The sequence below is a fragment of the Astatotilapia calliptera genome, chromosome 23 (genome assembly GCF_900246225.1).
Source record: "Astatotilapia calliptera chromosome 23, fAstCal1.2, whole genome shotgun sequence".
In the NCBI taxonomy this organism is placed as follows: domain Eukaryota; kingdom Metazoa; phylum Chordata; class Actinopteri; order Cichliformes; family Cichlidae; genus Astatotilapia; species Astatotilapia calliptera.
Genome location: NC_039323.1, coordinates 7457917 through 7469362, shown reverse-complemented (window position 1 = coordinate 7469362; position 11446 = coordinate 7457917). Strand labels below are relative to the sequence as shown.

The following is an 11446-nucleotide window of genomic DNA, read 5'->3' as shown; positions in this document are numbered from 1 at the left end:
GACCCACTGTGGCGACCCCTAAAGGAAGCAGGGGAAAGAAGATGAAGAACCTTATAAGTTCTAACTAGTTTATGTTCTAAGTAGTTTATGAACTATACTGCAGGAAAACTAATAAGTAGTTAACCCATCATCTTCCTTTTTCAATATAACTAATATATTATATGTCTATATTGTTTTTCCTCTCTCAAAATAGGCCTTTGTTGTTGTTATAAAAATTTTGCCCTCATTTGGAATGAGTCTTTGTTACTTAACATAAGTCTGTACATTTTTCTGTCGTTTCTCACAGCTTGAGAAACAATGATGCGTGTATAGAAAGTAAATTTGCTAGTATGTTATTTGCTTTTTTTTATTTACGCCATAAAAATCTGAGTAAAATTAGGCTTTCAAAATTAGGCCATTTAAAATTTCTTAAGGCAGGAAAATAAACAAACGTTACATTAATGTCAGATTAGTGAGAGAAACCTGCCACACTTCATTTATAATTTACAAAATAATTGCTCTGCAGCTGGAAAATTACGTCTGTAAATGCTGAACTACATTACCTTAAACATCCACTTTAATAGGTTTCAGCATGTTTCACATTTTTATTATTCTTAATGCTTAAAAACGTGTTATTGGAGCTCCGGGTATGATCTGTGTGGTTTTGCACACGGGCTCTGATTTTTCTTTTCTTTCTTTTTTTCTTCTTTGCTTCAGATAGCTGACTGTCTTCGCCATGTAGTTAATGTGTTGTCTTGTGTGGTTAGCGTGTAGTGTCAGAACAATGAGGCGACTGCTGTCTTCAGGTAGAAAAAGGAGTGATACACCTGCTGCTGTCAGACCTGCAGATATCAGGCTGTGATGTTCTCCTTTATAGTGGACAGAAATATTTGGAGTGGCACAAATAATTTGTGTGGCATCTTATTGAATGCAGAACAGCTGATTGTTCTGTAAATAGTTTGAAATGGTTATTTAAAAAATCAAGGTAAAAGGTAAATGGATGCAAATAACTTTGTTGTTTGCAAAACTTGTGCATAGGATTTTAAAATTGACAATTTATATTTGCATTTAAAATTATGAAATATGATTCATTAAACAAGTTTGTGGTTGTTACAGTAAAAAATATAACTTTTTTCTACTCTGATTTTATGTTTTTTGTCTGATTTTAGATCAATTGTGTTAATACAGCATGTCAAAATGAAAACATAACTGTAAATTCAGACACGTGAGGTTGTGCTGAAAAGGATGATACCAAACAAGGCAAAGTAAATAGTTTTTAAAGGTAAAATGTAGAGGGAAAATCAAAAGTAGTTAAAAATGGCCAATTATACCCTGGACCCCAGAGGGTTAAACGTTTTTTTTAAAGTAACACAATAGTTACTTTTCAAGTAATTAATTACTTTTAGAATATTGTAACTCAGTTACTAACTTGAAGAAGTAACTAGTAACTATAATTAATTACTTTTCAAAGTAACTTGCCCAACACTGGTTTTCACACACCATTCATTTGAAACATTTTATTGAACAGGCCAGGGCTGGGTCGGTAGTTCCGCTTCCCCTTCGCCATAGCGGAATTATCCAAGGGCCGAAAAGATAGAAGAAAAGTTGCACTGTAAATAGTTGGAATAACCTTTGTACTAAGTTATTTATACGCCGGCTGTACCACCGGGGAGCCCTTGTTACGGGGGGATAACTTTTAAAGGATATACAGACGTTTTGCACACCGTCGAGGATCGTTCTGGACTGAAGTTCCAATCAAGTTTAACTGGTGTGGATTCTCCGGTAAGCTTCTCTGCTCCTGCGTCGCCTTCTTTAGCTAAATAAAGCTCATTTGTGCGGAATAGTTTGTGAATTGGTATGTTTAGTGATTTCTAAAGCACCGCTTAACAGTGTTATTTTTGGCGGATCATGGGGAGGAACCTTCAAGCTTGGTTGTCAAGTTAGCGTTAGCTGAAAGCTCTATTTAAGGCTTGCAGTCGCTGTTATAGCTTGCTAATGTTAGCTTCTGGCTAGCACACTTGTTGGCCAAGTAGTTATCCTAGCGTTAGCCCGCTAGCCGCCCCTGTTGTTACTCTCTTGAAGGGCATTTTGAGTAGACATTACAGTACAACACCGTTATATGGAAATATGTGGGTCATTCATGAGGTTGTGCTCGTACTTTATAAACCTTAAAATGAAGAAAGTAGGTGCAAGCTTTTCATTTTTGTGCACTAGATAAGGAGCAACTTCGTTCTTTGATTGTCATCTGGGCTCCTCTTCCACCTTTCAGATGTTAGAATACGAACTGATTATTCGAGTTAGTCTGCTGTGTATCATGCTTATGTTTATTCTTGGGTACCCCTGTCGACTCTATGCGCAGTTAACTTTGTAAAGTTGGTGCAGCAGGTCTCTGCAGCAGCTTTTTCACAAGTACAGAGAAAGTGTGATGTCTCTGAAAACATGTCAAGCTTTGTGTAGGCTTTTCTGTCTGCTCAGGGTTCTTACGAAACATTACACCTTCCAATGTTCCTACTTATTGAACCTCTGTAGCAAATTTAACTTATTATTTTATTATAGAGGGTGCTTGCTTTCTTGTCACTACACCCTGTTGTATTTCTAGCTTTATTACAGCGTAGTTATACTCTTTCATATATCTGTTTTTTATCCAGGTACTTCTTGGTGTTTTCTTTCTCCTGCAGTGCATGAACACACTAGTGTCTCATGCTGATGTGAGCGCCGCCTTCCTCCCTCACCACTTACTATCCTCACACGCTGTATTCCTGTCCCGGTTAGCCCTCTGAGGCTTGTAACCACCTCCTGGCCATGTGTGATAACGGAGATCCTGAGGATAAACCCCCTGCCCCTCCGGTCAGGATGAGCAGCACTATCTTCAGCACTGGCTCTGGCAAAGACTCACTTTCGGCCAACCACAGCTCTAAACCGCTGCCTTCTGTGCCTGAGGAGAGGAAGCGCAATAAGATCATCTCAATCTTCTCTGGGGCTGAAAAAAGTGAGATAAAAAGATTAAAAGTTTGGCCTAAAATAAGTTCAAGTCTAGTGTTTGTAGCGAGTGTTGTCCTGGTCAATTTGGATAAAGGTTCATTTAATTTCAGGTGGTAGGAAGAAAGATCGAGACAAAGAGCGACCAGAAATCTCACCGCCTTCAGATTTTGAACATACCATACATGTTGGGTTTGACGCTGTAACAGGGGAGTTCACGGTGAGTTCGCTGTTTGGTTATTTTCATTTTTCACTCACTAAACTCTGCTCTCTTGTTACCAAAGCACAGCATGTCCTTTAGATTAGAGCTTACATTATTGGACACATTTTCCTTTCTGTTTTTAATACATAGGGTATGCCAGAGCAATGGGCTCGACTACTCCAGACGTCAAACATTACCAAGTCAGAGCAGAAGAAAAACCCACAGGCTGTGCTTGATGTCCTTAAGTTCTATGACTCTACAGGCAACGGTCGTCAGAAGTACCTCAGCTTCTCATCCTCTGGTGAGAATGTTATGTTTTTGGTACCCTATTTAGGGGTAAACTGATCAGTGAGTGTCACAGCTTAATGACACTCAGACTTTAAGTTTTAAATTGACTATACCTCCATGGTTACTAAAAACACACTTTTTTAAAATTCACAGAAAAAGACACATTCACAGTAGGGCCTCAGTCTGTAAGTATCTTGGGACTTTTAAAAGGTATTTTTTTATGTATTTGTTTTGTCTAATACATGTTAACAAAATCTGCTGTGACTTTATACAAGGCTGCCAAAAAAGGCACTGAACCCTCATCTCCAAACATCAAAGACATAGATGATGATGACGATGATGAAGCGCCTCCACCAGTTGTGGCACCAAGACCAGAACACACAAAGAGTGTAAGTCACCTGCCAGATGTTGGCCTTACTGCGTAACGATTATTATCAGAATTCATTATAAGATATTTTTATTTCAACTTCTAATTCTAATGATTTTGTTTTTCCTTTTTTAAATAACAATTTAAAAATAATCTTAATCTTTGGCTAATGTTTGTTGTATTTTGCAGGTATATACTCGCTCTGTCATCGACCCCATCCCTGCTCCAAGCACGTGTCCGGACGGAGATGTGGCCTCCAAGGCTGCAGACAGGCAAAAAAGGAAGGGCAAGATGTCAGACGAAGAGATCATGGACAAACTGAGTAAATTTTTCTTACTTCATCATTAGTCTCGCATAAATACAGTAGACATAATTCATTTTTCCTGTCACTTCCATTTGCCATTTTCTTTTAACACGTTTTAAATGTGGTTTACAGGAACCATAGTCAGTATTGGGGATCCCAAGAAGAAGTACACCCGATATGAAAAGATTGGCCAGGGGTGAGTTACTTTTTATATTACAGTTTTAATTGTTTATGTTATAAAACAGGCAGTTGATTTTCAATCTTTATTGTCCAGACCTAAGTAAATATTTACAGCGAATAGCCTTTTTGATATCAGATTGTAGGGCTTGATCAATATTATCCATTTGCATATACATAACATTTCGAATGACTGAAATGCAAAATAAGAAAGTGAGGAAGCGATAGGCAAAACACACTTGGTCCACGTTAGTAGTGCTGATACTGAATAGTTTATTCGTCAGAGGCCGCTCTACAAGTTTCCTCTTGGGAGCAAGTGTTTGGAATGCCACAAGCAACGTAAAGGAGTAATTCACATCTGCTTGTAGCTGTATGAACAAGTTTGTTTTTAAAATGGACTGTTATATTATCTTGGCAGGGACTGATACATTAACTAATAAATAACAATGAAAGTTTGTTTGCTGTATCTGAAAGAAACGGTATCAGTTGATATGCGATATGAGATTTTTAAATCACCAGAGATTGGTATTGTTTAGTCTCTTGTAGATACTCACAATAGGAGGAGCTGAGTTTTAAACTGGTGAAGTTATTTACTGGCAAATTTTGCCAGGAGGGCGGTCTTGTCTGTAACAGTTTCACCATTTCTAGTTTGACAAGTTCTTTTTTTCTGTTGTGAAAAGGCCCTGGAGCAATGTTACCATGAGAAAAAATAGTAGTAGACTAATAACTTTCATTATTAATAGCAGATGTGTCATATTATTAATGTTGATTAATATGTTTAATGTTTTAAAATCCCTTGTTTCTCCAGAGCAGGATTTTTAAAAGCTTTTTCCAGAAGGTGTTATAAAAACAAAACAGTATAGCAGTTTGACTCTGTTTTTACTTCTGATCATCCCACCCAAAAACAAAGTGAAATTTCACAACCAGCTTTTAGGTCGGAGAATCTTCAGCATTGGGTTTCATGTCAAAGTTTAGTTTATAAGATTGACAAGTTATTTATAAGTTACACATGAATACTTGTTTTTCTCAGGTAGTACATTCCTAATCAAGATGTGATTCCTCTCAACTCATACAAACATAAATTCTCTTCAGTATTACTGACCTTAAGTAAAACATTTAGTGAGTAAAAATGCATTTGAAGAATAATTGTGAGTATATAGTTTCTTAGAATATGTGTTGAAGTAAATAAATAATCTTCCTCTTTTTACAGGGCATCAGGAACAGTATTCACAGCCATTGATGTATCCACAGGACAGGAGGTAAAGACTAAATCAGTAATGGACTAGGTGGTGTCAAAAAAAAGAAAAATAATATGGATCATAGCAAGCGGGGCTGAGTGACAAGCTAAAGCCATTTTTGAAAGGATTGGACTGCACCTTTTGTTTATTTTTTATTATTCGCTTATAAAAATGATTGTGAGGCAGCTGGTAGTTACTAAAAAGATTATTTGGGTGGTAATACGTAGGTGCACAGTTTTAGTTTATAGTGAGCAGATGAACACTGAACATGTTGTAGCTAGAAAGAGCTTTTAGGGAGTTTTACTAGAGAGATAACATGGTGAAGGTGTTCAGGTGGTACATTTGAGACGTTGCTGTGGAGTGAAGTTTGTAATGATCTGGGTTGCCAGGAATTTTGTAAGTGTTGTGAGTAGTTGGCTGTGTAGCCAGAATAACAGGGAGACCCATCCAAACAACTTTAAAGTGAGAACTGCAGTGCATTGGGTCTCCATCAATGCACCTGACAAGTAGATCTGATGAACGATGTACTTTATTTATCCCCAGAAATGATAAATTATTGTGTCATAGTAGCCACAAATATGAAAAACAATCTAGCTCAATAAAAAACAAAGTTTTATTATTTTAATTGTAGCAAACAAAAAATGAAGAAGTTGAATTAAGTTAAACTGAGCAAGAGCTATCTGTTATGCAACAAGAAGTATCTAAAGTCCAGCATCTGCACCAACCACTAAATCCACTAAACTGCTTAGAAACTCATTTTATCTCTTAAAGGCATATGCGTATGTGTTTTTTTACTTTGTCTTTCATAGGTTACTGTGTGACGCTTTACATTAGGAGGAAACATTTTTGAATGTTAAACCTAGAGTGAACTAAAGGTCATATATGTTTTTTCACACTGCCAGGTCGCCATTAAACAGATCAACTTACAAAAGCAGCCGAAGAAGGAGCTGATCATCAACGAGATTCTAGTGATGAAGGAGCTCAAGAACCCAAACATTGTCAACTTTTTAGACAGGTGAGAGTGAACGTAAACCTACAGCCTGGCAGGTTTTTAAACTTTTTTACAGTACTTTTTGTCTGATTGTTCACATGCGTTTGTTTTATGTGCCAGTTTCCTGATGGGGGAGGAGTTATTTGTGGTGATGGAATATCTTGCTGGTGGCTCGCTGACAGATGTGGTTACAGAGACCTGCATGGATGAGGCCCAGATAGCTGCTGTCTGCCGAGAGGTACGTTACATTTTGCAGTCCTGTAAAACAAACTGACCCCCACTTTATGTAAAAGGTATAATAAAAAACACCATCTTTCCCTCTCTCAATTCTTTTTTTCACCCAGTGTTTACAAGCATTGGATTTCCTACACGCAAATCAGGTCATCCACAGAGACATCAAAAGTGACAATGTGCTGCTTGGGATGGATGGTTCTGTCAAGCTGAGTGAGTCCTGTGCTGTAATTATGATAAATATTGCATTGTTAAATCCTTCCGGTGTAAATTGTTTCACTCTTCTTCATGTCTTCGACAGCCGATTTTGGCTTTTGCGCCCAGATCACTCCAGAGCAGAGCAAACGCAGCACCATGGTAGGCACGCCTTACTGGATGGCTCCTGAAGTGGTGACCAGAAAGGCTTATGGGCCTAAAGTAGATATTTGGTCACTGGGTATTATGGCCATTGAGATGGTTGAAGGAGAACCTCCCTACCTGAATGAGAATCCACTACGAGTGAGTGCAGAGCACTTTCACACATTTTAGTTTAGACACCTTTAATATAGTGTAGAGCAGCATAGGGAAATATATACCATTTTTAAATGAAATGTTTCCAATTTATTCATCTGTACAGTGTCTACAAGGTCACAGTAAATCACTTAAAACTGAATCGGTGATTTGTGTCTGTCGGACTTTTGGTGTAGTTAGAAAATAACTGTGGGCCATAGACTCCCATGATTCAACAGAAAAGCAGGATAAACACTTGCCTTTGTTTATTTTTAACGTTTTCTGATTTTACACCCTGCTCCTTTTTACCACTATAATGAACTTTATTACCCTATATTTCACACTTTGCTTTTTCTGACTTTGTCGCTCTTGGTCTGTTTACTTTATAAGTGACAAGCTTCACTTCTTGTGTGGAATGTGCTCATGTGGATTGGAATATCCCCAGGCAAATATAGAAAGTTGTGCAGCATTAACTTTTGTAGTACATTTCCCTCTCAGCCAGTTTGACTTGATTCATTTCCTTTAAGTGTGTTGTTTCCCAAAACTCTGCTTTTAAAGTTTTTGTTTGTTTGTCTCTTCCCCTTTGGCAGGCATTATACCTAATTGCTACAAATGGCACACCTGAGCTTCAGAATCCTGAGAAGCTGTCTCCAATTTTCAGAGATTTTCTAAACCTGTGCCTGGAAATGGATGTAGAGAAAAGAGGCAGTGGCAAAGAGCTCCTGCAGGTTACAAACGATTCCAGTTATTGGCTACTCTTTGAACTCTTCAGTGTTTTACTATATTTGTGTTTCAGGCCAGTAATATTCTCTTTTCACATCCACATCTTTTTCAGCATCCATTTTTGAAGCTGGCGAAACCCCTCTCCAGTCTCACACCTCTCATCTTGGCAGCCAAGGAGGCCATGAAGAGCAATCGTTAGCTGATGAAAGTAGCTATCCTGCCTTCCCATGCTGTGCACAGATATGTGCCAACTATTTAGATTTTGTGCCAGACAATAGGCTGAGAGTGGTGTGCCACTCTTGATGCACCAGCCTTATAAGCCCTGACAAACCTCACTGTGAAGAAGACCAAAAATCTAGAGCACAACCCCACCGCTGTCCATATGAACTCTATTCATTCTCAGATGTCAGAAGACAAGTCAAACTCAAGTGCGTAGTATCAGAGTCGGGCATAGTTAATTTTGTACATCAACTCTTCTGGTGATAAGTTAGGGCTAGGCTTGTATTTAACTTGGAATGAAGAAGATGCCTAGTTCTACTTAGTTTTTTTTAATCAACTGCCTTAAACAAATGCAAAATGTTGCCTAATGTATTGTTGATTGTCTCAGTGTCTCTCTTCCCATGATTTTTACTACCTTTGTAATTGATCTTTTCAGCTTGTTGGTGTCTTAGTTATTTTGATACTTGAATTTTATGTTTGTCCCCCTTCTTGTCACATATTGTCTCATTCAGTGAACACTTGTGCTATTTCCACATCCACCCATTGTTTAAGGACATTTCTTTTATTGGTTTTATAGGAAAGATTTCAGTGGAGTCATCATCATGAACATGTGTTGTGATTATGTCGTTCTACATTTGTTACACACAACAGAGCTACTGTACCTGTTCTTCCCCTGTATCTTTATAGTCTCCTGATACCAGAGGCGCACCTTACAGGTAAATTAAAATGTTAGATTGACAGGGTTTCTACTTTCTTCTCTGTTGTTATTAAAAATGAGTATTGTATGTTGAACTTTGTCCTTTGTGTTCGTGTTGACTAAACAAATGCTCTTGTTTTTCCATGTGTATATTGTGTACTTAACTAGTTTGAAAAACGTGACCATATGATACTGGTTGGATACAAAGGCTGGTAAAGACAATTTGTTAACGGTTTCTCTTCTGGACAACTAACAACTTTGTCTGCACACTCAAATAAATTCAACTGTTTTTACTTTTGTGATTTGGATGTGAATGTGATTGATGTGTAAAGAGATCATCCGTTACTTCTTAAACCACACAAAGTCAAAGTAGTATAGAACAAGAATTACAAGCCCTGCAATTAATTGGTTGTAGAATCAATGAATAATTTCTCTGTGATATCGTTTGATGTTGATATAACTAAACTACAAAGATACAAGATGCTTGTCGGGTCTTTGAATGGTTGTAGACAGTTAATTCCTAATCGGATGATTTTGTATTTTTGATTTTCCGAGGTGTGAATCACGTTGTGTGCCTTTATTTTGAAGGATTAACCCGGAAGTATATCAGTTGTAGCTACTTGCAGAGGGTCATACTGCTGTGGTTAGAAGTAATCCGCTGTTACTATTAGGGCTAATTTGTTATCTGACTTTTGTGTGTAATGGCGCTCCACTTGAAAGACAAAGAAGCTTACCAGAGACTGAACTACCTTTACCAGGTTGGAGAAAGTTTTAGTTAATTATCGTCACGATGCTTCCAGCTACAGTCACATGCTACATAAATGCTAGCATGCTCTCTGTTTTGAATGTGGTCGCTCAGCTGGTTTCTTACGTTTTGTCCACAGGCTGCACATTGTGTTTTAGCTCAAAATCCGGAAAATGTGGAGCTGGCTCGTTTCTACTGCTTCTCACAGAAGACGATTGCAAAGCGTCTCGTTCTCAGACAGTAAGTTGAGATGATAATCACGTGTACTTAAATACTGATTTTTAACAAATCCCGTTGATCACATTGTCTGGGGAGCAAAAGAGTAATGCAGGATATTTCGGCGTGCCACAGAGCTCCCTTTAGATCAAGTATTGAACTACTGAGATGAAAATGTCACAGTTTAAAAAAAAAAAAAAAAAAAAACACAAGTTATTGAAATAGTGTTAAATATACGATACCGTACGAACTACACAAGCACACATAAGGACCAGAGATCGTTTAGTGGGCCCTGTGCTCACAGACCAGCAGCTCAGTTGGCATTTGTCTGGAACATCTGCCACGTTTACCCTGCTGTATTCACAAATGAGAGCAGTCTCACACTGACAATGTGTGGACAAGTGTTATGATGTTAATGTGTAGCTGTGTGAAGATTCACATATATTTACATGAGACTGGTCTAGGAGCTGATGGACAGTAGTAAAATCAGAATGTACTTAAAGATGGACTAACATTTTAATGTTTCAATATATGTAGAGATCCATCGGTGAAGAGGACATTGTGCAAGAGGTGCTGCTCTTTGCTCATTCCAGGTGTAACTGCTACAACAAGACAAAAACGTAAGCCCCTATTATCTTTCAATCCCTACTTAATGTAGGCTGTCACTTTCTTGTTTCAGAAATGGTTGATAATGAATAAATATTAAAAATTTACTTATTTATTTATTTAAACTGAATTTCTTTAATAAGGAAAAAACAGCAAGACTCGTTTTACCGTGATGAGATGTCTCAGTTGTGGACAGAGGAAGACCTTACTGAATAATCCAGATTACTGTTTATGGGCAGACCGAGCCGAGGCTCAGCTGGAGCAGCAAAAGCAGAAAGGTGACAAACTTAAAACTTATATTTAAGACGAAACATACCCTAACACAATATGGCTTATATAAGCATGCTGCCAAATTCAGTAATTAAGAAATTCATGTTTGCTTGCACGGGACTTTTATGACAAAAAATTTGTGCTGATTGTTTTTTCTTTCTTTCATACAGATTCAATCACTTCTGCTAAAAATCAGCCAAAAGACACAAAGAATGACGGGTCACAGACATCAAAACTCAGTTCTGCTCCAGGTGCTACCAGCACGTAGCAGCCATGGCTCTGCTCTATTTGCTTAAGGAAGTCAGATTGAATTTTGACATGAAATTATGCCAAACCTTTTTTTAGAGAATTTGGCTATATTCCATTCAACACAGTGCAAATGGCTTGTAACTGAAAAACTAAAAGGACCAAAAATGGTCCCAGGGCCTAAGAGGGGTTAACATACAAAGGACTGTTCTTAATAAAAGCTAATATATAGTTTTGTTGTGTCACATCCACCCACGGACTAGAGAAGGTTTTTTTTTTTAAATGTTATTTAAATGAAATTACTTCTTTTCATTTTATTGACAGCTTGTTTGTTTGTTTTTTTACTTTTCTGATTACAAAGGGGGGGGGGGGGTTGTTTTGTTTTTTATGCTAACACTCTAACATTGCTAATTTTTTTTTCATATGTATCTTGTAAATTGTTTTTTGTTTTTGTTTTTGTTTTTTTCAAATAAAAACTT

General features: G+C 37.6%; 2 protein-coding genes across 3 annotated transcripts; both read left to right on the top strand.

Annotated features, from left to right (window-relative positions):
- Window positions 1-1497: 1497 nt before the first annotated feature.
- Window positions 1498-9186, top strand: pak2b (p21 protein (Cdc42/Rac)-activated kinase 2b). Of its 2 annotated transcripts, none has more exons than XM_026159204.1 (15): window positions 1498-1761; window positions 2658-2968; window positions 3072-3178; window positions 3311-3461; window positions 3602-3633; window positions 3724-3837; window positions 4005-4137; window positions 4252-4315; window positions 5507-5555; window positions 6437-6549; window positions 6646-6763; window positions 6870-6969; window positions 7058-7254; window positions 7836-7973; window positions 8081-9186. In XM_026159204.1, the coding sequence occupies exons 2-15, from the start codon at window positions 2782-2784 to the stop codon at window positions 8165-8167; spliced, it is 1590 nt and encodes a 529-aa protein (XP_026014989.1). In that variant the 5' UTR covers window positions 1498-1761; window positions 2658-2781; the 3' UTR covers window positions 8168-9186. The 2 variants fall into 2 exon arrangements, with proteins under 2 accessions (XP_026014989.1, XP_026014988.1); XM_026159203.1 differs by having other exon boundaries at window positions 2628-2968.
- Window positions 9187-9474: 288 nt separating this feature from the next.
- Window positions 9475-11282, top strand: rpp21 (ribonuclease P subunit p21). The gene is made up of 5 exons (XM_026159231.1): window positions 9475-9642; window positions 9769-9869; window positions 10383-10465; window positions 10595-10729; window positions 10892-11282. Exons 1-5 carry the CDS (start codon window positions 9586-9588, stop codon window positions 10987-10989), a joined length of 474 nt encoding a protein of 157 aa, XP_026015016.1. The 5' UTR covers window positions 9475-9585; the 3' UTR covers window positions 10990-11282.
- Window positions 11283-11446: the final 164 nt, after the last annotated feature.